The sequence below is a fragment of the Zootoca vivipara genome, chromosome 16, assembly GCF_965207765.1.
Source record: "Zootoca vivipara chromosome 16, rZooViv2.hap1.1, whole genome shotgun sequence".
Taxonomy (NCBI): domain Eukaryota; kingdom Metazoa; phylum Chordata; class Lepidosauria; order Squamata; family Lacertidae; genus Zootoca; species Zootoca vivipara.
Window position 1 is genome coordinate 29,669,428 of NC_142599.1, and position 24,571 is coordinate 29,693,998.

Sequence of the window (24,571 nt, forward strand, 5' to 3'; positions counted from 1 at the left end):
AAGGCAGCTTCCTAAGTGATTAAAACGTCTGAAGAAAGAACAAGCATTACCCCACTGCCCACATCAAGGGAAATAATAGGACAACTTTGTTGTTCTCCATTGGTCAGACCCCTTCGGGAGTATTATGCCCAGTTCTGGTCAGCACAGTTTAAGAAGGATATTGACAAGCTGGAATGTGTGCAGAGGAGGGGGACCAAGATAATCAAGGGTTTGGAAAGCAAGCCTTATGAGGAATGGTTGAGGGAGTTGGGCAATGTTTAGCCTGGAGAAGACTGATACGATAGGTGATACGATATCTGAAGGGCTGTCAAATGGAAGATGGAGCAAGCTTGTTTTCTGCTCTTCCAGAGGGTATTAGGACTAAAACCAATGGATTCAAATGGCAAGAAAGGAGATTCCAACGAAACATCAGGAAGAACTTTCTGAAGGTAAGAGCTGTTTGACAGTGGAAGAGACTCCCTCGGAAGGTGGCGGACTCTCTCTCATGGGAGGTTTATAAACAGAGGTTGGCTGTCAGGGGTCCTTTAGCTGCGATTCCTTCATTGAACGGGGTTGGTCCCTTCCAACTCTACAATTATATGACTCTGTGCTATGATCACATGTCAGTTTTGTATTTCAGTTCACTCCTGTAGCTGCTGCATGGATTAGAACCTTTGTTTCTTGCAGGGCAGGACAAATGAATTCCACAGCATCACAGTTCCCCAGAAGCTATATATTTACAAATCTGAAATAACCTTAGTACTAGTTCATATGAGTGCAGTTATAGAAAGGTTTATACAACAGGAGTTACCTGCCCGGTTTCTTTTCATTGGCTCATTCCAATGTTTTCTATTTAAAAGAAACACAAGGCACCTGTGTGTTTTAAAAGTTTAGACAGCACACTTTTCATTTGAACGCTCCTAACAAAAATATTTCTGTTCATTTTGGGAACAGTCTTTTGCCACCTGTTACAAAGACCTGCCTGAGACAAACCTCCCTTGGCAGGTCGGTCTTATCAAAACAAGCTTTGCCAAGCTGGTGCTCTCCAGATACTTTCAACTACAACTCCCATCAGCCCCAGTTCAAAACATCTGCAGGGCACCAGCTTGACAAATGCTGTTGCATTATAAAGCAGCAGCAACAACAGGGTGCCTCCAATCTTACTCAGAGTAGACCCATGGAAACTAATAGACACGGTGTCCATGCATCCCATTATAAATGGTGCACGAGGGGCTGTCGAGTCACCGAGGCTTTGTTGAAATAATATTCCAGTTTGCCTGGCAGGAGGACAGAAATCGAGGCAGCTTAGTCACCCAGGGGAATTGGAAGGGGACAGAAAAGAACATTGGAGGGTTAAACGTGAAGGCATGACTCTGTTGTCAGTTCAAAGGAGGTGACTGCTTGCCAAGTGGCAGGTTAAAAGGGAAAAAATGCTAAAGGTTTTGTCAACATGCATGTTGGCAGGCAAAGCTTCAAACGACAAGTAATTGTTTCGTGCTGGAAGAGACAACACGGGCTTTAAAACTGTTGTTAACCCTGCTGAGCTGAAGATATCACCTTTAATTAGTGCAGTAAGAGCCCCATCTCTCTCTCTCTCTCTCTCTCTCTCTCTCTCTCTTACACACAGAGAGATAAAATTCCTTCTCTCTCTCTTTCTCTCCATCACAGCTCATTGCTACAGCACATGCCTTGCCCCAGGCTCAAACACCCACAGCATCTCCAGGTGGGGCTCAGAATATCCCCTCTGAAACCCTGCCAGTCTGTGTAGGCCAGGGGTCCCCAAACTAGGGCCTGGGGGCCAGATGCGGCCCAATCGCCTTCTCAATCCGGCCCACGGACGATCCGGGAATCAGCATGTTTTTACATGAGTAGAATGTGTCCTTTTATTTAAAATGCATCTCTGGGTTATTTGTGGGGCCTGCCTGGTGTTTTTACATGAATAGAATGTGTCCTTTTATTTTAAATGCATCTCTGGGTTATTTGTGGGGCATAGGAATTCATTCTCTCCCCCCAAAAAATATAGTCTGGGCCCCCACAAGGTCTGAGGGACAGTGAACCGGCCCCCTGCTGAAAAAGTTTGCTGACCCCTGGTGTAGGCAATACTGAGCTTGATGAAGCCAGTATAAGGCAGCTTCCCATGTTTCTATTTAATACAGTCCTTTCTCTGGAAACGCGAGGACTAGAATCTTATTTGGAAAATGGCCGCAGCTCAGGGGCAGAGCATTTGCTTTGCAATCACAATGTCCCCAGTTCAATCTCCAGGCTGGGCTGGGAGAGACATACCTATCTTTAATCCCAGAGAGCTAGCTGCTGCTGCTGCTGCTAGTCAGTATAGACAGCACTGAGTTAGATGCAGACCCGGCTCTAGGGGTAGTCTCGGTGGCGCGGGGTGCCAGGGCGCGGGGCCGGTAGGAGGGCGCTGCGTGCTGCGCCCGCCCACCAGGACGGGGGCGCCGGAGTGATCTCCGCGCCAGGGCGCCTGACCGGCTTGAGACGGCCCTGGTTAGATGCATCAATGGGCTGACTTGGTCAGGTTAGTTACTCTGTTCTCCTTCTCACGTGCACAAGGCAGATTTCCCCCAGCCGGACAAATCTTCTCACATGGATCAACCACATGGGAATCCAACCTAATCCATGATCTACAGGGTGATATCCAACTAAATATTGTCTAGCATAGACCCGTTTGAAATTGATGGGCTTAAGTTAGCCGTGTCCATTAATTTCCATGGGTCTCCTCTGAGTAGGACAAACATCGGCTGCAACCCCAAATAAATAAATGAATGAATAAATAGATCCCACCCCGTGCTGAGAACTCAAGATGCCCAGCAGTTATAGAAAGGCAGACCTTGTGTTAGAACCTCCATGTCCAGGGGCAGTCTAGCTCTAAAGAGCAGATTAGGGGAAGAGAGGGAACAACGGAGGGGAGTCTGCTGTCTTGTGGGCTTGCTGGAGGCCACTGACTGACATTGATACAGCCTTGATTCCATCTGCAGAGGTGCTGATAATCTGTTCAGTCACCAGGCGAAAGAAGGGAGCAGGGGAGATCCCACAGCGCACTATGGCTCTCTGGATGTTGTTGAACTCCTGCTCCCATCATTCCCTGCTGGCTGGGGCTGATGGGAACTGGGAGTCCAACAACATCTGCAGGGATCCGTCCATGGCTGGGGTCCGTCGGAGCGGAGGTAGGGAGGTATCAGTCATTTGCTTGATCAAATCAAAGAGCCAACACTTCCATCAAATTTCCAATCAGTTCAGAGACTGGCCGAGGCAGGAGCAAGATTCTCACCATTTCAAAGTAATGCACTTGCAGGAGGTTGAACTGGGTGACCCTTCCAACTCTACAGGCCTGTGATTCTATGATTCACCGCAGGAACCCTGGGAAGTTCCCACCTGATGTCAGCTTTTGAACAGGTGAAGGTGGACGTGGTCCATAAAAGGTGGGGGGAGGTTGTGCTGTGGACTGTGCTTTGAAGTCCTGATGATCAGCTGATTGCCGGTGCTTCAAAGCACCCACCAGCGCTTGCAGAGCAATGTGTGGTTTTCTTTAAGCCTGCAACAATCAGCTGATAAAGTTTGCTTAGCCTTCCACCCTCCTGCCTTCCTTCTCCCTGAGCCCCACTTTCCATAGGCACTTAAGAAGGTTCTCCTACAACAGCGGAGTAGGGAACTGGATCCAGCTCTTTACCTACCTTCCCTGCCACAGGCCAAGTTTACCACACCTGACATCACAGGTGAGACCCATTTCTGTCTGCAGGGTTTTGAAATCAAACCATGTAAGCGCAAATGCAACCAGCTGATCGCTGGCAACGTCAGAGGATCGCACACAGCTCTCGCTGCAAGCACTGGTGACCAGGGTGCTTTGAAGCCCCGGTGATCAGCTGGTTGCCAGGGTTTTCAAAACACAGCCCATAGCATAAATTCCCCGCCTCCTTCTTGGACCAGGCCCATCTTTACCTGTCCAAAACCTGACATCAGGTGTAGGATGGGCATAGCTGTCAAGTTCTCATTTTTTTAAAAGGGAAATTCCCTTATGCTGAATAGGCTTCCTCGCGAGAAAAGGCAAAACTTGACAGCTATGAGGATGGGTAGGCTTAGTCTGGTCAGAACAGCCTTGCAGGCAAAATGAAGAATGCTTGCAAACTCAAATAGGCCCGTTCTCCCCTCCCCCCATCTACTTCTACCCCCCTCTTTCTTCCCAATGTCTCAACAAATGAAACTGATTAGTAAAAATGTTATGAGAGACATTGCATATATTTCTGTAAATCAAGAAAACCTTTAATAATAATAATAATAATAATAATAATAATAATAATAATAATAAATAGGCCCATAGGGTGAAAGGATCCCATTGCTGCCCAAGACCAAACTGCCTGAGATGCTAGTTCTGACTTCAAGGGACCCTCAGCCAGAGCAGGATCTGGGCCAACCTGCTGACCTCTTTACACCTGACAACAGAACTCTCCTCAAACTGACCACTGGGTCCATCAGCTCCAGCATCCTCTAGTTTCTGTTTCCTGTTTGCCGCAGTGGCCAATCAGGTGCCTCAGTCTGAGAAGCCCACCATCAACCACCAGGGCTTGAAGGCAGCAACCCTCATTTGCCACAGATCCCCAGCAAATGGATATTTAGAGGTAGCCTGCATCCAAAGATGAAGGATCCATTCCTAACCTCTGTGGCCAGTAAGAACAAAAGAGGAGCCCTCTTGAGTCAGGCCAGGTGTGCATCTAGTCCAGAAATCTGTCCCTACAGTGGCCAACCAGGTGTCTTAGGATGGCCAAAAGTGGGTCATGAGGTCAACAGCTCTCTCTTGCTGCTGCTCCCAACCAACACTGACTCCGATCCTAGGAGTAGCCTATAGTCATCAGGACTGGTACCCATTGCTTGTTTTTATCCTCCTTGATTTTTTTTTTCTAATCCCCTCTTTCACTGCCATCATCGCTACACCATGCCAGAAGTTCCGCTGCATTTGGTTTGTCCTGAGTATGTTGCCAGTCAATATTGCCAAGCTAACTCATATGCTCGCTCCACCGGAAGAGTTGCAGTTCCCAGGAATGTCTGCAACGACTCTGACAACAGAAAGTTCTCTGCACATGCTCAGAAGCCCCTTTCTCCAGCCTGCCCAGTTGCCAAGGACAATCACCAGCCACTTAGCCTATCTTAGGTGAAACCTGGAGCAACACAGTATCTTCAAGACACGACATTGCAAGCTGGAAAGCGGCGTTTGGCTCTGTGTTTGAGATGTGCTGTGTGAACGTCACAGAACTACAAAACAAGCAGCAAAAGAAGCCATCGCTGGGACATGCCCTCTGCATGCATGTTCATTGCACTAAATACTTTGAAAAATAGACAGATGTGAACTCACAGAGCTAGGGCAAAAGATTTCACCTATCTATGCCCATTGTTGTGTTAAGTGTTCAGCCGCTACACTATTTCAAAAGAAGAAAAAAGAAAAAAGCAGGCACCTTAAAACTCGAAAGGCCTACCATTTTCATGGCAAGAACAACTGCCCTCCCCTCAAAGCCTGCTTTTGTTTCATTTTACAATCCATCAAATTTCTGGCCCTCCCTGAGGTTTCTGAGGAAATCTCAAAAAACCATGGCAGTAGTTGTGTGTGGCAATCGTGTCTCTGTGTGTGTGTGAGTTGGGAGGGAGGAGAGGCTTTTGTGACAGAAGGCAAAGTGGAAGGAAGAACCAGAGGCGGTTGTTCTTTTAGAGATCACAAAGCAAGATTCCATGATTTGGGGGGTGGGTTGGGGACAGTGGTGGGACCCCCCCCCCAGTTTTTATTGATAGTGGAAAGGCATTAGTTTATCTCTCTGTGGCGGTGGTGAACAGGGCATCTGAATCATTTGCAATGAGTGCAACTTTCAGATGTATGCCTGTGAGGAAGAAACACTGTTTCCGATTGCAGTGTTGGATCCAGGCTTGAATTCATTTGGCAGGGCGTGTATTTGTGTGCACGTTGAAATATCCACAGCTGATGCTCCCCTGGAGATTGGGGAACTGTAATTGCATCACTTAATAAATCTTGCTCATTCAACTCTCCCCACCAATGGGTTGATGGCATTGGGAGCTGCCCTTGAGCTATGGGGCACCCCCCTGGAATGCCTTGCTTCCTCTCTAACCCAAGGAAGACACAGGAGGGTAGCGGGTACCCTTTTGCACTGAGAAACTGGGGCTCCGAATCAAGAGAAAACCCCAGCGATGGGAGTCTTTTCTCTTTGAGCGGCCCCCCCTTAGAGGCATCTGGCTCTCGAACCCGCCCCCCTGTGACTGGGAAGCAGAAAGGACACCAGGGGAGTCTCAAAGCAAACTCCCCCTTTCTTCTGTTTTTTGCCATGGGTTTGGGTCGGGACTGCAACCAGCTAGCTGGCATCCCTTGGTACACGGACCACACAACGACATTCTCCTCTCGAAACAAAGAGACGCAACCGGAGGAACAAAATCTCGTCGAAGGATAAAATCGGCAGAGCTTTTCATAGCGAACCTGTCCCCCCAAATTTGAGCCTGTCCTTCATCAGCCCGGCTCCCAAAACCTTCCTGAAAGAAGACCATCACAGAGGAAGGCCTGAGGAAGTTGGAGGCGGCATGGAGGGAAATTCCCTTTGCTGTGTCCCCCCCTCCTCTTCCAGTAGGAAAGCGGGGGCTTTGCTTGGGGGGCTTTCAAGGCCCTAGAGCCAGCGCCCCAATTTTGATAAGCCCAGCACTCCCTTGCTCAGAGTTCAGCCCGCCTTGCTTGACCCCTAAGATGCAAGATTAAGGGATATCCTTTCCAATGCCCCCACGGCTTCAGTTCTCCCCACCCCAAACACAAGCGGATTTGATCCTTCGACGTCAAAACAGAAAAAGCAGAACAACTCTAAAGGAAAGCAAGAGATACACCATCCGAACCCCCCCCAACAAACCCCTACAGTGCCCCCACTTCAAGACATTCCAAACATAAGGGAACGAGAACAGAGGTTTTTCTCTTTTTTTGTAAAAAAAAAGAAAAAAAGAGTCAAAAACAAGAGTACGCCATCGAAAAAGAAGATAAAACAGCCTCAAAAGGAGCCGGAAGTAAGGAAGGAAGAAGGGAGGGAAAGAAGGAAGGAAGGAAGGAACGAAGAAGGGAGGGAAGGGAGGAAGGAAGGAAGAAAGAAAGGTATCATCACTCACTCTCCAGGTCTGTGTTTAGTGCGATTTTGGCAGCCGCGGATATGTAGGTACAAGCAAGCAGGAACAAGGGGTTTTGAGGGGTTCTCAATGTTCGGGTGCGTGTCCCCCCCCGTTTAGTAACAATGTTTTATACAAGTTCAAAGAAGCATTGTGAGCCAAGCTGATCTTCTTTCTCTCTCTCGTTCCTCCTCTGTCCCATCGCCGATCTCGGTCCCCCACCACCATCCCTCTGTCTGTCCGTCCATTCCTTCCTGGGCGCGAGAGAAATTCCTTTGACATATTGGTTGGGTGGGTTCTGTTGTCATTCAGTCGAGGTTGGGTTCCGATCCGCCACTTCCTCCTCCTCCTCCTCCTCCCCCCTGCTGCCCGGCCGCCAGGCCCCACCCTCCCCACTCAGATGAAATACTCCTTCTTGTCATCCCCACCAGTTTGACCGCCCTCGGCGTTGATAATGGCTGTGTCTGCGTCTGGGGCGTCGTCCGAGCCTTTGGCCTCGTGGGTCAGATAGGTACCTGCATAGGGACACAGAGAAAGAGAGGAAGCTACCAGAGGGGGTCATTTGGCTTGGAGCAACAGTGGAGCTTATTTTGGATGGCTAAGTAAATTGGGAAGGGTCTGTACCATCACGAGGGAACATGGGACTTGGGTTCACCCAATGATGCCTCCAAAAGACATGGCTTACATGCAGAAGATCAGAGGTTCAACACTATGGACATAGTCAGGGGCAGCAGCTGCCCCCCTAAATCAAGTAAGTAAATAAAAAAATACTTAACCCAAATTAGAAATGATCACAATATTTGAAATGGAAATGCTCGCTGAGGTCACTGTGAGGATGTTGTGGCCCATTCTAGTGACCTGACAGAGTGATAGGCGTGGTTTCCATGAACTAACCAATCGCGTTGCAGGTAGCTCGGTTCTGGAACAGGACAGGTGGGTGTCTTGCTGCCCCAACATAAATCCTGGCTACGCCCACGTTCAACGCCCCCTTTTGCAATATCTCCAGCTAGAGCTGGAGCCCAAGGGCCACGTTGCCTTCTGGACAACTCTTTGAGGGCCACATGCAACGGGTGGGCGGGGCCAGAGGCAAAAGCGGGTGGAGCAATGAATGCAATTTTTAAAAATCTTTGTACTGTAAGGTTAAGGGACGCAGGTGGCGCTGTGGGTTAAACCACAGAGCCTAGGGCTTGCCGATCAGAAGGTCGGTGGTTCGAATCCCTGCGACGGGGTGAGCTCCCGTTGCTCGGTCCCAGCTCCTGCCAACCTAGCAGTTCGAAAGCACGTCAAAGTGCAAGTAGATAAATAGGTACCGCTACAGCGGGAAGGTAAATGGTGTTTCCGTGTGCTGCTCTGGTTCGCCAGAAGCGGCTTTGTCATGCTGGCCACATGACCTGGAAGCTGTATGCCGGCTCCCTCGGCCAATAACGCGAGATGAGCGCCGCAACCCCAGAGTCGGTCACGACTGGACCTAATGGTCAGGGGTCCCTTTACCTTTACTGTAGGTTAGTTTCTGCACCAACAAACACACCTCTCAATCGCCTATCCAGGCCAACATTTCAGACATTTCCAAAACCCCTCAAAGAAGGCGTGAAGCAGGGCTGGCGAGGGGAGCAGCCTGAGCAGAGTGTGGATGCAGCTGGAGAAGGGTATGTGGAGTCCCGAGGGCCAGATAAGAGATGCCTGGAGGGCCGCATTCAACCCCTGCGGTCTACCCAGCCCTGGTTTGCAAGACGCAGAAAACATTTGTGCAGGTTTGCATGGAAATCTACCTTTGTGCCGGATCAGGTAGTGTCCCAGAACGATGAGGAGGATAAGGAGCAGGAAGACAATGACAGCCACTATTCCCCCAATGATGGCGTGGTACGTGCTCCCACTGTGGGTCATTGGGCTTGCATCTATCCAGAGGGAAAGAAGAAAAAGTTGGGGGATTAGCAGAGAAGCACCCAAGAAAATCCACACATCTCACGGAGTGGCTTTTCCTTCTAAGCACCCAAACCAGAGCAGCCGAGGCAGAAGAGGGAGAAGGATGAGGCCGGGAGGAAGGAAGGAAGGAAGCAGAATATACAGAGGGGAAGATGAAATATTTGCCATGCTGGCCACAGTGAAACTCCCTGCCCTCCATACCTTCATTACATAGTTTCTGTCTGAGGCTGAAGACGCACCTCTTTAACACCAGAGATACAGTATTGCATGCAGTAACTTTTGTGGGGGTTAAAAAATGAGACACCAATGCAATGCAATTAGTGTCAGTGTGGTGGTTTAGCGCATAAGACTAGGACTTGGGAGAGAAGGGTTCGAATCTCCACTCAGCCATGAAGTTACGTATAACCTTGAAGGTTACATATAACCTTGAAGCTTTTGCATGGTTTTGATCGGACGTTCCGCTCAAATGTTTTTTTCTCTTACTTATCATTACTAATGGTTTTTTCCCCTCTTACTTATCATTACCATGTTGAAGGGCAACTGAAGGCTGTAGTTGAATAATAGGCCCCACATAGGAATAGGTCTCTGTTTTCTCCCAAGTACATGAAAACAGCAGGCTCTGCCAAAATGCCTTGTTTGTGGTGGGCTTGTACTTAAAGAAGGTGAGGTCTGGAGGGTGGCAACATGAGAACGGGCCTTTCCTATAGTGGCTCCCCATTTGTGGAATGCTCTCGCCTGGGAGGCCCACCAGGCAGCTCCATTATATATTTTTAGGCGCCAGGTGAAAATATTCCTCTTCAACCAGGCCTTTGGCTGATAACAACAACAACAACAACAATAATAATAATTTATTATTTATACCCTGCCCATCTTGCTGGGTTTCCCCAGCCACTCTGGGCGGCTTCCAACCGAATATTAAAAACAGTACAGCATCAAACATTAAAAACTTCCCTAAACAGGGCCGCCTTCACTTGTCTTCTAAAAGTAAAATAGTTAATAATAATAATTTATTATTAATTTATTATTAATATCCCACAGGCTTTTAAATGGGAGCAGAGGAGTATTGTTCTGTTGTTTTTGCTTTAATTCTTTATCTTGTATTTTATTCTGTGAAGTGCCCTGAGATCTTGTGACGAAGGGCGGTATACAAATTTAATAAAATAAATATATACAATACATAAGCAACAATAGTTTGTGATATTTCTATAGCAAGCAGTATATAAATTCCCTAAAATAACTCTGATAAAAAAAACAATGACTTGTGATATTTCTGCAGTAGCCAGTAGTATATAAATTGCCCAGATAAAGTAGTACTAGTAACAATGATAAATAAGTAAATAACTATGACTATTTCTGCAGCAACCAAACATCCTGTAGGAGAGAGCAATAAAGTGATCCAAGTGTTAGCAAAGCCATTCTTATTCCTGAATCTGGAAAATCAGCCATGCGAGATATGGATGGATGCAAGATAGGCCAGGCCATGGACCCAAATATAAGACAGCTAAATCCTCTGCCGAGATGCCTCAGCAGGTGGCTCCCTGGTGGCTTCTCCCCGCCCCCCGCACTCCTGCCAATCAAGTGTCCATCCAGAACCCATGGGGGGATTATTTGGGAATGAAGATGCTCACTCAACACAGCAGCCTGAGTGAAGGGGTTAAGTGGTTGCTATGGCGACATAATCGGTGGACCTTTAAAGGTGGAGGACTAACTGTGGGGTGAGCAGGCAGGTGCCGGCAAGGCAAAGAAAGTACATTTGGCCCCAGCATGTGGGGGCCAGCACAGTATGGTGCTTCCATGTGTTCAAAGCACTTCGCACACGGAAATCATGCCATCTTCCTGACAACAATCCTATAAGGTGGGTCAGCATTATGATCCCCGCCCATAACGCAGATGGGGAGACTGAGTCCGAATGGATGCACCTTGCCTTAAGCTACCACAGCAGGATTTGAACCAGGGACTTCCTGATTCTTAGCGCAGCCATTTAGCCACCATGCTACACCAGGGCTGGGGCTGCTGAGAAGTCTGCAATCAGTTCAGAGTCTGATAGTGCAGGAATCGTTTAGGGAGAAAAATCACACACACACACATTTCAGAGAGCATTTGATTGATGCATCCTCGGGAACACAACTGCTTTTGGCCTTCTTACTGATGCCACACTCTCAAGCGGTTATTGTTGCATGCAGCAAAATTGGTCGAGGCACTAAACAAACATGCCAGATGCACAAATCCCTTTGCTCCAAAAAATAAAAAAGGCTTGTCTCATACCCCCCCCCCACCAATAGTGCATTTCAACAGACTTTTTATGTATCCCACCTTCCTCCGAGGAATCAGGCTTTCCTGCCTTTTAAGGAAACTTACAAACAGATTCAACTGTTGCAGTTTAGTTATTTTATTAGGTACTTTTGCATTGGTCCAGATTAATTTTTAATGGCCATTGCATTGTTTCTGGTAAATTTTTAATGAAGCTTATTTCGAGATTATATAATGTCAAATCATATGTGTATGTGTGTACACACACACACACACACACACACACACACACACACACACACACGAGATGCAACACACTCATGCTTTATATTTATCTTATCATGGTATGCGCTATTCATATGGTGTGTACAAGATAAGACAGCAAGGGAATTAAGATTAACATTTTTGTTTGATTCCCTTCAAATTCAACATGTTGGGCAATTGTTGTTGTTGTTTAGTCATTTAGTCATGTCCAATTCTTAGTGACCCCATGGACCATAGCACGCCAGGCACTCCTGTCTTCCACTGCCTCCCACAGTTTGGTTAGAGTCATGTTTGTAGCTTCGAGAAAACTGTCCAACCATCTTGGCCTCTGTTGTCCCCTTCTCCTTGTGACCTCAATCTTTCCCAACGTCAGGGTCTTTTCCAGGGAGTTGGCAATTACTGTGGCATTTTCTTTTCAAAATATGTAGTAGTAGTTGTTAGATCTCAAGAATATTCATGCCCCATGCTTGTATTAATGCTGCATAATACTTCTCCCCACCCCCAATACCCCCCTCTCCCTCTCTCTAATTTTGCCTGTAAATGTTTCATTTTCTTATAGTTTTAAAAGTTCAGTTAAAAAAAAATGGTCCCCCTGACACATAGGCAGTGTTAGAAACTCAGATATATAAGCTAGGCTCACTTGGTAGAGCATGAGACTCTTAATCTCAGGGTCCTGGGTTCAAGCCCCACATTGGGCGAAAGGTTCCTGCATTGCAGGGGGTTGGACTAGATGACCCTCATGGTCCCAACCCTACAATTCTATGATTTAACGCTGTTTCCCATTCTAGGCAAATCAGAGAGGAACAGAGTATTATTACAAAAATATAGTAAGAGCCTCCTGAGACCATTTCGCTCAGCATCCTGTTGACACCCTGGCCAGCCGTCCTGGGAAACACAAAGAATGTAGTCCTCCGACCAGCAGAGGGCGCCATGAAACAATGCTCACCATGAACATTCAGGTTGTATATTGCCGTGGAGATACCCATAATGCTTGAGGCATAGCAGATGTAGGTCCCGCTGTCGCTTTTGTTCAAGCTGTCGAAGACGAGGACGTTGTCTTGGGCCTCGGCTAGGGGTGCCTGAACCCCCTGCTTCTCCCACTTGTATTCCTGAGGGCTGTGAGGGAGGGAAGAGAGTCGGTGAGAGTCAGCAGAGCTTGAGATCAGGGAGATTGCACATCGCCCTTAAATGATCTGGAGGCCCCGGTTTATTGGGGGTCTACAAAGCTGTTCTATGCACACGACAAAACAGCAAGGCCTCTTCTTGCCTTGGTCTGTCTGGGACCGACGGGTGACCAGCCGTGGAGGCGGGTCCATTCGGGCAGATGGGACACTGCCCCACCAACCACAGTTTGCTCTCCACCTGTCTGCTTTCCTGCTTCCAACCAATCAGGAGATGGCACAGCCTGCCAGGTTCCTCCTCCTCCGTTTCCAGGTTGCTCTTGAAAAACTCAGCAGGCAGGAAGAGGATGGAGACAAAACTAGGCTGAGTTGGTGCTGCCTGCCATTGGCTCTGGCTCCACCAATCCCAATGGGCCCCAGAAAAGGACCTTTTCGGAGATAGCTCCCCCAGTGTGGGATGCCCCTTTGAAACAGCCTCACTAGATATCCTCATTTTCAGTGCCATCTTAGCCGTCTTGAGATAATTTAAACATTGCTGGTGTTTTCAGCTCTCCTCGGTGGCTTCCGTACAGTTATCCAGTTTTGTGCTGGGGTCGTTTTTTCATGATTTTATTTTAGAACTTCTCGTTTGCCTTTTAGTAATTTTTTGAATCATTAAAAAGATCAAAAGGACATTGTTAATGGGGTGGCCTGCCAACCTAGCAGTTCGAAAGCACGTCAAAATGCAAGTAGATAAATAGGAACTGCTACAGCGGGAAGGTAAACGGCGTTTCCATGTGCTGCTCTGGTTTGCCAGAAGCAGCTTTGTCATGCTGGCCACATGACCTTGAAGCTATACACTGGCTCCCTCGGCCAATAATGCGAGATGGGTGCGCAACCCCAGAGTCGGTCACGACTGGACCTAATGGTCAGGGGTCCCTTTACCTGTTTATACACAGGATAAGACCATTTAGAGAGCAAGTGTGGTGCAAATGCTGGAGTGGCCCCAGGAGACCAGGGTTCAAATCCTCTACTCAGCCATGGAGCTGACTGGGTGAACCTGGGCCAGTCACTGCTTCTCAGCCTAACCTACCTCACAGGGTTGTTGTGGGGATTAAAAGAGGAGAGAGAGAGAACCATGGATGCCACTTTGAGCTCCTCAAACAAAAAGGTGGGGTATTAAATTCCATAAATAAATAAATTTAAGTGATTGTTTAATGACCAGTGAGCAGAGCACATTTCACCTTGATCTAAACCACCTAGGAGGTGAGCCGGAATAACGTGATCAAGTGAAGAACAGTGGCTAGTGTCCATTGGGACTGGTATGACCGAGAGGTCAACAGTAGGCGGAGCCAGAGCCAAGGAGAGGCAGAGCCAAGTCATCCAAGTTTTGCCCCTATAATCCTTTTCTCTTGCTGAGTCATACCCTCCAACATTTCTCTGATGAAAATAGGGATGTCCTCTTCAACAATAATTATAATTATACCCCACCCACCTGACTGGGTTGCCCCAGCCACTCTGGGCGGCTTCCAACATATATGAAAACATAGTAAGACATTAAACAAACCTCCCTATACAGGGTTGCCTTCAAATGTCTTGTGAAGGTTGTATAGTTATTTATCTCCTTGGCTCGGGGGTTGCATACCTGCCAACTTTTCTCTGATGAAAATAGGGACATCCTAAGGAGAAGGGGGACATTCTGGGATCAAATCAGAAGCTTCTGTAAATCCGGGACTGTCCCTGGAAAATAGGGATGCTTGGAGGGTGTGCTGAGTTCTATAAAAGCAGACTAAGGAGGAGGAAGCTGGCTGGCGAAGCCACCCCCTGGACTGGATGTGAGTCAGGTGGGGGCTGGCTCAGAGCAGACTGAGGTTGGTGGGGCGCTGTCACACAGGCCCCAATGGACCAACCTTCACTGCACGCGAGGCTCCCTGCTGTTTACGCATCAGAGGAGAGAAGGAGACTAACATTGGGTTGCCTCGTCCATCGCAGCGCAGCCTCAGATTTTGTCCTTCTCGTGGGCTGTCAGGATACGATTTGATTTCAGCTGTTGGCTTGTCTAGGGAGAGAGAAACAGAGGAAGGAAGAAGGGAAATTGCTGTCATTGTCACAACCATGAATCGCCTGCAGATCCACCTTTGACCTGGTGGCGGAGCATCTGCTTTGCATGCAGAGGATCCCAAATTCAATCCCCAGGTAGGGCTCTTGTCTGAAATCCTGGAGAGCTGCTGCTAGTCATCATGGATGGGGAATCTGTGGCCCTCCAGATGTTATGGGACCCCCCCCCAGCAACCATCAAAGAACCACAGAGTTGTAGAGTTGCAACGGACCACAAGGGCCATCGAGGCCAACCCCCTGCAATGCAGGAATCTTTTGCCCAATGTGGGGCTTGAAAAGAAGAAGAGGAGGAAGAAGAAGAAGAAGAAGAAGAAGAAGAAGAAGAAGAAGAAGAAGAAGAAGAAGAAGAAGAAGAAGAAGAAGAAGAAGAAGAAGAAGAAGAGTAGTAGTAGTAGTAGTTTGGATTTGATATCCCGCTTTATCACTACCCTAAGGAGTCTCAAAGAAGCGGCTAACATTCTCCTTTCCCTTCCTCCCCCACAACAAACACTCTATGAGGTGAGTAGGGCTGAGAGACTTCAAAGAAGTGTGACTAGCCCAAGGTCACCCAGCAGCTGCATGTGGAGGAGCGGAGACACGAACCCGGTTCACCAGATTACAAGTCTACCGCTCTTAACCACTACACCACACTGGCTCCCATGACCCTGAGTTTTAGCAGCTCATGCTTTGGCAACTGAGCTATCCCAGGTCCTTCATGGCCAGGGATGCTGGGAGTTGCAGTTCAACATCTGGATGGCCACAGGTTCCCCCTCTGTGTTGTAGACAATATCGAGCTGTAGGGACCAGCCGTCTATCTTATTATATGGCAGCTTCCCTTGTTCCTAGGGGATCACTGCCATTACCACTTCCAAATCCTTAGCTCAGCCATTACCAGCCGGTTGCCCTATAATTTTTACCATATTGGTTTGAATATAAGGCTGCATTTCATCCCCCAAATCTGGCTTGTATTAAACCTGAGTGCAACCAACTGGTTGTGCTTTCATAGATAGAGAAGACATATAGTGCGGACGATATTTGAGGGCGGCTTATATCAAGACCAAAATGATATTTATTTATCCCAGGATGCTGCAGTATCTAGCCAGGTGAGCTGAGAAAAGAACCACCCACTTGTCTCTATGGCAACAGAGCAACCACTTTGGATATGGTAAATGGCAGTACTTAACTGGCCAGCCAAAGCCATTACCTTAACAAAGGAACTGGGTTGGCTGGTTCATCAGACTCTTCTGCTAGTTTCTAAACATCACTGGATACAGGATCACAGCTCTGGAAGGGACCCCGGGTATCATCCAGACTGACCCCCAATACATTTTTTAAAAAAACTACTGTTCTTAACATGCACAACAGAGCAGCTCTCAATTCACCAAAGACCAACTGAGGAAATACATGGATGGCCATGAAGGAAGGGTTCTGAGAGAGAGAGAGAAATGTGTTTTGATTAACACTCTAAAAAGAAGAGGCCCGTTGCCTCAACGGCATGACAGCCTTTCCGGCATATGGAGCAGCAAGATAATAAGAACAGAATGGATAACTAGAGCATGAGATTTCAGAAGAAGATGAATATCTGAGGAGCAAAAGGCTAGATAGGAGAAGAAGGCGTTTACAAGGAGAAGAAGGCGTTTACAGCAGAAGCAGAGATGAGGAGTTAGCAAGGGCCTAAATCCACGAAGACACTCAAAAACACAAATAAAAGCTTAGTCATATCCACTAACAGAGAGGACCACAGTGACCCATGAATCAAAATATTTCTGAGGGAAACAATAAATGTATTCATTTACATATATATTATATAGCTCTGTAACCTTAATTGTATTTTATCTTTTCTCCTTTCCTTTTCCTATTTAACTCCCTGTAATACTTTCAATAAAATATGAAAACAACAACAACAACAACAACAACAACAACAACAACAACAACAGGGAGGAGGGGAAAGTTCAGATCTGGGGGCCAGAGGTGGCCCCTGGCGCTTGCGACGCTCCCCAGGCCACACTCCCTTCCCGGTCGCACCCCTCTCTCCAGGCACAATCCTGGCTGGAACACTTCCTTGCACTCTTGTTTGTCACGAAGGAAGACAGAGAGGTGTGTTTGTGTAGAAACTAGCATAGTGTACAAAGGTGGAACTTACAAATTCATTGCTCCGCCTACTTTTCCCTCTGGCCCCGCCCACCACTGGCATGTGACTTCTTGAAGGTTGCCTAGAGGGGAATGTGGCCCTCCCTGCACTAACAGGAGCTGCAACAGTCAATTAAGTAACCCTTCACCCCCGGTACAAGGAGGGCTGATAACCTTTCTGGCTGGCCTGCAAAAGGGGCCCTTTTTACAGAAGGGCATTTGTCCCTCATTATCCTCTTCAATCCTCTCTAGCAGTGCCGTTTTCCCAGAAAAAAAGAGGTGCTGGAACTCACCATGAACACCACCCTCCTTCTCTTAGAGTAGCAATGTCGTGCAGGAACTGAGTTCCGGCAAGTTCCATCTGAAAAAAGCCTCGCGATCTCTAGGTCCACCAAGACTGGTAGCCCAGATCTCGGGTGAGGAAAAAGGCCCTTTCCAGCTCTGCTACTTGACGTCTTTGCAAGTTGGGGGTGAGGAACCCAAAACACCTCCAGATGTTGTTGGACTCCCAAATCCCATCAGTCCCAGCTGCCATGACCAATGCTGAAGAGAGGCAAATGAGCATTGTGGAGTCTAAGAACATCTCTGGAAGTCAAAAGATTTCCCATCTCTGGCAGTGCTTTTTTTTCTGGGGGTACTCCAGGGTATGGGCACCTCTTTGCACCAAATGTTTAAAGTGTGGCGCTTAACTGTAGCAACTTCCTGCTGAGTAACCACACCTTTTTTTCTAAAAGAAAAAGCACTGAATTCTCTGGTAGAGAAGGCAGAACAGAACTCCAGTTCCCACCTGCCCCACCAGCATGGCCAGTGGTCCAGCAATGTAGAAAGGGCCCCAGGTTTCCTACAGTTGCAGCAGGAGAAGCCAGGGCTGGGGGACCTTTGGGCTCCCCAGATATTGCTGGACTCCCATCAGTCCCAGCCAGCAAGGTGAGGATTGATGGTGAAGAATGATGGAAGCTGGAGTCCGACAACTTCTGAAGGACACCAGGTTCCCCATCTCAGCTTGTTGTTATTTATTTATCTATTATTAGCTTTACAGCTCAACTTTTCTCCAAGTGGTGTATACACTCTTCCCCTTCTCCATCAACAACCCTGTGAAGTGGCTTAGGCGAAAAAGGCAGTGACTGGTCCTCAAGATCACCCAGAGTGCTTCACCGCCAAGTGGGGATTTGAACCCTGGTCTCCCAGGTCTTAGCTCAGCACTCTAACCCCTCTAATATCTAATCTTAGCCCAACACTCTAACCGCTGCCCAACACTGTTGAGGTACCAGGGATTGAACTTGGGACATGCTGCTCGCAAAGCAGATCCTCTCCTGCTGAGCTATATCCCCCACTCCTACTTCCTGGGTTCTAGCATCAACCAGGTTCGGCCACCTTCATTCCTTTGGCCCCCACCCACCAACCCACCCACCCACCCACTCCATTGCCCACAGCTCACGTACAAAAGACTGCTAGCTTCTGGGAGGTGGATTTGTCAGAGTTCTGCAGGGACTCATGGTCAACTGTGCAGGTGACCTCCACACCATTGTCCTCTTTCCCAACGGTGAATTCTACGCGGCTGGTGACTGTGAACGTCTTCCCGTTAGCATCTTCTTCCACTTCCGGAGGTTCAGCTGTTTGGGGGGGAGGATGGAGTAAGAAGGGTTGAGTGGCCACAGGGAACTGCGGCAAAGAGAACAGTTTGGATTCTCGACCAAATGAAAGAATCACTCCTTGGTTCATCCAGGCTACGTCGCCTGGAGACAGTTTTCGGCTCACCGCGGGAGATTAACCGCCTTCCTTTTAAGCGATTGATTCAGGGGGCAGGGGACCCCAAAATGTCAGAGGGACAGGGCTGTAACATGGTCTCATACCTGACAGCAGCTTGTCCCCCTTATGCCACCGGAGCTCAGCAGCCGGCTTGCTGCCGGAAGAGAAGCACATCAGCTGGGCCACGTCTCCTTCTTTCAGAGGATCTGAGTAGCCAGAGATCTGGGGTTTTTGTGGGATTCCTGTGAAAAGGGAAAGAAACCTGGGACACTGAGGACTAGTGACTTGGTTGGAGAATCCTCAGCTATGTACCGACCCTTCAAGACGCAGGAGATGGAGGGCAGTAATGCATAGGGTTAGTGTCTAGTTAAAAAAAAACCATAAGCAACTAACGGCCGAAATTCTCTGCAGGAGTGGAGTGGGACCACACTATCCTTCAGCATTTCTATGGTGCAACCCCTCTGTAGTTCCCAGAGTCAGTGCTTTCGGCTTCTACCTCCCAGCAGCCCTCCTAGCCAAGGACCCTTGAGGTTGCACATCAGGTCTAGCCACTGGTCTCTTTCCACTGTCCCTTAGTAAAGGTAAAGGGGACCCCTGACCATTAGGTCCAGTTGCGGACGACTTTGGGGTTGCGGTACTCATCTCGCGTTATTGGCTGAGGGAGCCGGCATACAGCTTCCAGGTCATGTGGCCAGCATGACTAAGCCACTTCTGGCGAACCAGAGCAGCGCACAGAAACGCTGTTTACCTTCCCGCTGGAGCGGTATCTATTTATCTACTTGCACTTTGACATGCTTTCAAACTGCTAGGTTGGCAGGAGCAGGTACCGAGCAATGGGAGCTCACCCCATCGCGGGGATTCAAACCGCCGACCTTCTGATCGGCAAGCTCAGTGGTTTAACCCACAGCGCCACCTGCGTCCCTTAGTAGCTCCATAATTATTATTTTCTTGGTGGTGGTGGGGGGCTTGTACCTAGACATAGCACCCACCCCAGGAGGCCTCCTAACCTGGAAGATATAGAACATGCAAACTCAGAATTCCCTTAGGCTGCCACTGAAATTCCTGGATGCTCTGGGAGAAGTGGAAACAGGAGTGCGGCTAGGGCAGGAGGCCCTCTGCTAGGCTTGGGGGTGCTGGGCCCTACCTGCCTTCACTACCCTCTGGCACTGACTGGCCATGACATCCCCTCCCTGCTCCCCTCGCCTCACCCAGCACAGTGACGATGGCCTTGGCGGTCCGCACAGGCATGGTGAAAATGGAGCAGGTGTACTCGCCCTCGTCTGCCAGAGTCGCATTGTCGATACTGATGGTCAGCTCGTTCGGCGTAGACCTCTCCAGCTGGATGCGGAGATCTCTCAGCGCTAGGGGAGCAGAGGAAAAGGAGCGTTGCAAAACGGGCGAGCGAGGTTGTTCTCGCATTGCAAGGCTACAGGGAACCAGGCAGAGGGCCTTCCCGGTAGTGGCACCCGCCCTGTGGAACGCCCTCCCACCAGATGTCAAAGAAATAAACAACGATATGACATTTAGAAGACATCTGAAGGCAGCCCTGTTTAGGGAAGTTTTTAATGTTTGATGTATTTATTGCGGTTTTAATATTCTATTGGGAGCCGCCCAGAGTGGTCGGGGAATCCCAGCCAGATGGGTGGAGTATAGATAATAAATTATTATTATTAATATTATTAATATTATTATTATTATTATTTTAAGGAAAGCCAAAATAGCAAATGGTAACGGTTTCTACTGCTGAATTGGAGGGTGGCCTGTTGGAGAAATTCACCTTTCTTTTTTCTGCTTTTAAAGCCCAACTTTTATTATCATTATCAGCAATGTAATGCCCCAAATAGGCTTCTATGAAATCCAGAAAAGGCCATAGAGGTGGTTTCTCAGTAACTTCCTTTCTTGGAAATGTTGCAGTCATAATTGTCTAAGGCAGTCTCTAAGTTACTCACCACAGAATTTCATAGCTACCACGATAACATGAGATAACATGAGACAACTCTTTGGAATATGCAGGAAATAGTTTTAAAAAATTAAAAAAATTAAGGAACCACAGAAAGAAGGGGAAGGAAGTCAAGTTTTGAAATGTTAAAATGATGGCAAAATTATTAAAATGTGTAAAACTGAAAATCATAAATATTTTTGCTACAGCTTTTTGGTGCATTCTGATGGTGCGTGCAGTGATAAAGTGAAATGGTAAGAGATGAAAGAGCTCCAACCATTACACCACACTGCTTCTCAATGACAATAATAATAATAATGTGATAGGGAACCTGTGGCCATCAAATATGGTTAGACTCCAACCTCCATCAACCAATGATCACAGGGATGATGGGAGTTGTAGTCCAACTGCACCTGAAGGTTCACTGCTTCCCAATCAGGAAGGTACAGAATCCTCCCTCTTTGCCCTTTTTAAAAAACAAGTCAAAAGATTTCTTTTTTCCAGACAACCTGTTGATCTGCAGATTTTACTCCCTTCTGTTTTCATGGTCCTGACCAGCGGTTTTAAAATTTCGTTTTAACATTGTGAGTTATCAACAGTGTTTTACAATTACTACTAAAATACCATTAACAGCATGTTCATGCATGTGTGCTTGCATGCCCTGCAGTTCACAGAATTAAAATCAATATACTTCCCCCTCAGATATGTAGGACCTGGCTTTTAATCAATAAATCATATTTCAGATGACAGCATCTCTAAAATCCACCAGATTAGCTCCATTGTACTCAGCTCTGGGGCACCCACAGCAAATCCGACTACTTGATCTGTTCCAAATTTATCTTACTTAGATGTTAAATATATAATTTTAGCTTACTCATCACGAGAATCAGATATATGGACCTATTGAGTTTCCTCCTGGCACTCACATTATCATCTTTTAGGTGTTAAGCAAATGCATTTTCATTTTCTCGGTCTTTAAAAAATTGCTCAAAAAGAAACTTTTATTGCAAATGCTGTAGTCTCATGGGGAACAGGTGGGGCACGTTTGTTTATTCAACATTTCGAATACTGTATTTTTGCTTTGTCTGAATTGGTTAGCACAAAATGACTGCCGAAGTTGCAAGGTATAAATTATGGAAAACAATAAACAGCAAACAAATTGTGTTGCGCTTGTGACACATTGACAGCTCGGAAAGGGGGGGGGGAGGCTGATATGTTAAATCTTCTCTTGCTCTTCTTGACTGTTTGTGCTGCTCTTTCGGCTGAGAAATATCCAAATTTTTAACGGATAAATTTATATTCAGTAGTGGCAGGGAGAACCAACTCCCTTCCAGCTGAAAAAAAAAGTGTCTGTGTTGGTCATCTGGAGGAAATCCTGAATCGCCGCGGGTGAGCAGGAGACTGAAAAGACACATGCCTGTTTTATGGATGCTCCCTAGACTTTGAGGGCTTTAGAGGAACACTGTTCTCTGTGCTGTATCATTTACCCGGCCTCACTGAGGTTCCAAGGACATAAGCTAAAATCTTCCCTGCTTATCAAGGACAGTCCTTATTTTCGGCCTCCTGTTTCTGGTAATTCACCAGCTCTGTTTTCGCCTTCAGGGGATGCCTTGCTAAGAGGTTATGAATACAATTTTTGCCTGGCCTGACTACCGAGGCCTCATGCTTGCAAATCTCAGCCTTAAGTGGAAATGACATTTCCAAGCTCGCCTGCTGTTGTGGGAGGGGGAAGGTTTGAAAAGAAGGTATTAGGACCTCACTGGGTTCCTTATGGCATCAGCAGAGTCCAAACTCAGAACTGGGCTGATGATGCAGAGAGTGGGTGCCCATATATATATATATATATATATATATATATATATATATATATATATATATAACAGTTTGATTTGCATAGTCCAATTTCAAATCGAGCCAGTGGGGCATTTGCTCATTACTAATTGTGGTTTCTCAAATTTATTTATTTGAAAGATTTATTTGAAAGGTTGTTTTCTGCTGCTCCAGAGAAGCGGACACAGAGCAATGGATTCAAACTTCAAGAAAGAAGATTCCACCTAAACATTAGGAAGAACTTCCTGACAGTAAGAGCTGTTCGGCAGTGGAATTTGCTACCAAGGAGTGTGGTGGAGTCTCCTTCTTTGGAGGTCTTTAAGCAGAGGCTTGACAGGCATATGTCAAGAATGCTTTGGTGCTGTTTCCTGCTTGGCAGGGGGTTGGACTGGATGGCCCTTGTGGTCTTTTCCAACTCTATGATTCTATGATTTATTACTCGCCCTCTGCCATGAGCTCTCAGGGTAGGTTCCAGAACATAGGAAATACAATTTCAAGGCAGATAAAATAAGTGTAATTGTAAAACCCATAAAACTGCTCCAAAATGGAACACGGTGACGTGAATTCAGCAAGTCACAAAACCCAAAATGTGCATGTTAAAAACGGTACATCTCTGTGGGGAGGTGCAAGAAAAGCCTTGTCCTAGGACCAGGCCAATGGTCCTACTAGGGCATCATCCTGTTCTCCTAGCAGACAACCAGATGCTCATGGCGAGAACATAAGAACCAGAGCACAATAACACTCCGCCCAGCCATTGGTGTTCAAAATGGTCATCCATGTTGATGGGCATCACTGCTTATTGTGGAAGCAAATTTCCAGATCCCTGTTTCCTGCGCTTCTGAGGGTGATGGAACAGCCAAGAGAGTCCTTCACAGAACCTAATGCCCAAGAAGATCAGCAGGGATGGAGAATATTTGTGACCTAAATTGTTATCCATTAGGTAGCCTGTTTTAATACTGTGCAACACTTTGGTGAGGGGAGGATGAAGGGGACTGAGAAAGAGCACAAATCAAGAACAATGAATAAATTCAGCACCCATCGCCAAAGACAGCTCCGGGCACCTTCTGCCCAGCTCAAGACCCTGATGGAATGCCGATTCTCTACCTCGTTTCTCCCCAAAGTAGAGCGTCTGTTGAGCAGGATTCGACCACTGTAGGGAGGAGTCATCAGGGTCTTCCACTTCACACTGGAGGAGCACTTTGGAGCCTGCAACCACGATTTCATCTGACGTCGTCGGCTGGCTCCCTGCAGGAAATCAAGAGGAATGTTGAACATAAGAAGAGAGAAAGAGGGGGGGGGGGAGACGCTGAACAACCTACCAACATAAACCTATGCAAGAGCCTAGTTCTCATTGAGGTGTGTCTGGGGCTCTAACACTTTGGGCTTCAGCAGAAAGTTCACATCACAGAATGTCTCCCCCCCACAAATTAAGTCCCCAGCACAAGTGAAAACTGTCCTGTTAGTGAAAAGCTAAGCTTAAAAAAATCCATCTCCCTTCACATGCCAGTTCCATCCACACCCCACAAATGTGGAGGTATTTTTTTTATATATATATGGAAAGGATGTTGAAATAAATGCATTGAAAAGTGTGGGGTGCACAAATTATTAATGGGAAGTAGTATGGACACCCTGCAAGCAAAACTGGGAGAAATGCGGGAAGAATGTTCATTGCTCCTATAACTTCCCTGCGAAGAAGTCAGAATGAATGCTCACTAAAGCAGCAACCATCCTCCAACCAAGCCCCTCACCACACATGCAAGCTTTGTGTTGGCAAGTCAGGATGAATGCTTAGTAAATAGGTCATTTGGAAGATCCCAAAGGTGCCAAACAGTCAAGAAACACGAAGCAGAGGGAGAACAACAGCCTGTTTTAGAGGCTTTACGCCTCTGGGCTAGTTGCCAGAATAGTGTGCAACAAAGCCAGACTATTCCTCCTCTGCCTTTTCTCCTCTTCCTCCCCCAATCATAGGATTGTAGAGTTGGATGGTACCCCAAGGGTCATCTAGTCCAACCCCCTGCAGTGCAGGCAACCACAGCTCAAAAATCCCAGACAGATGGCAAAAAATTGTGCTCGAGCTTGCTTTCCCCCCATTCCTTCTTCCTTGTGTGCCGTGTCTCTTTTAGATTTGCGATCCTGATGGCTGGGAACTCTTTTAGCC

At 47.4% G+C, this 24,571-nt stretch overlaps 1 protein-coding gene across 5 annotated transcripts in view; it reads right to left on the reverse strand.

Annotated features, from left to right (window-relative positions):
- Nucleotides 1–691: 691 nt before the first annotated feature.
- CADM3 (cell adhesion molecule 3) overlaps nucleotides 692–24,571 on the reverse strand; it is a 93,282-nt gene continuing 69,402 nt past the window's right edge. The window contains exons 2-9 of one of the 5 annotated variants that reach the window (XM_088659225.1): nucleotides 23,518–23,658; nucleotides 19,853–20,005; nucleotides 18,749–18,886; nucleotides 18,338–18,508; nucleotides 14,637–14,727; nucleotides 12,515–12,684; nucleotides 8,901–9,026; nucleotides 692–7,646 (exon numbers count right to left, since the gene is read on the reverse strand). In XM_088659225.1, the coding sequence (XP_088515351.1) occupies nucleotides 7,528–7,646; nucleotides 8,901–9,026; nucleotides 12,515–12,684; nucleotides 14,637–14,727; nucleotides 18,338–18,508; nucleotides 18,749–18,886; nucleotides 19,853–20,005; nucleotides 23,518–23,658 (1,109 nt within the window). In that variant the 3' untranslated portion in view covers nucleotides 692–7,527. Of the gene's footprint in view, nucleotides 7,677–8,900; nucleotides 9,027–11,301; nucleotides 11,980–12,514; nucleotides 12,685–14,636; nucleotides 14,728–18,337; nucleotides 18,509–18,748; nucleotides 18,887–19,852; nucleotides 20,006–23,517; nucleotides 23,659–24,571 lie in introns of those variants that run through there. The other 4 variants (XM_088659224.1, XM_088659228.1, XM_088659227.1 and 1 more) reach the window with 4 other exon arrangements.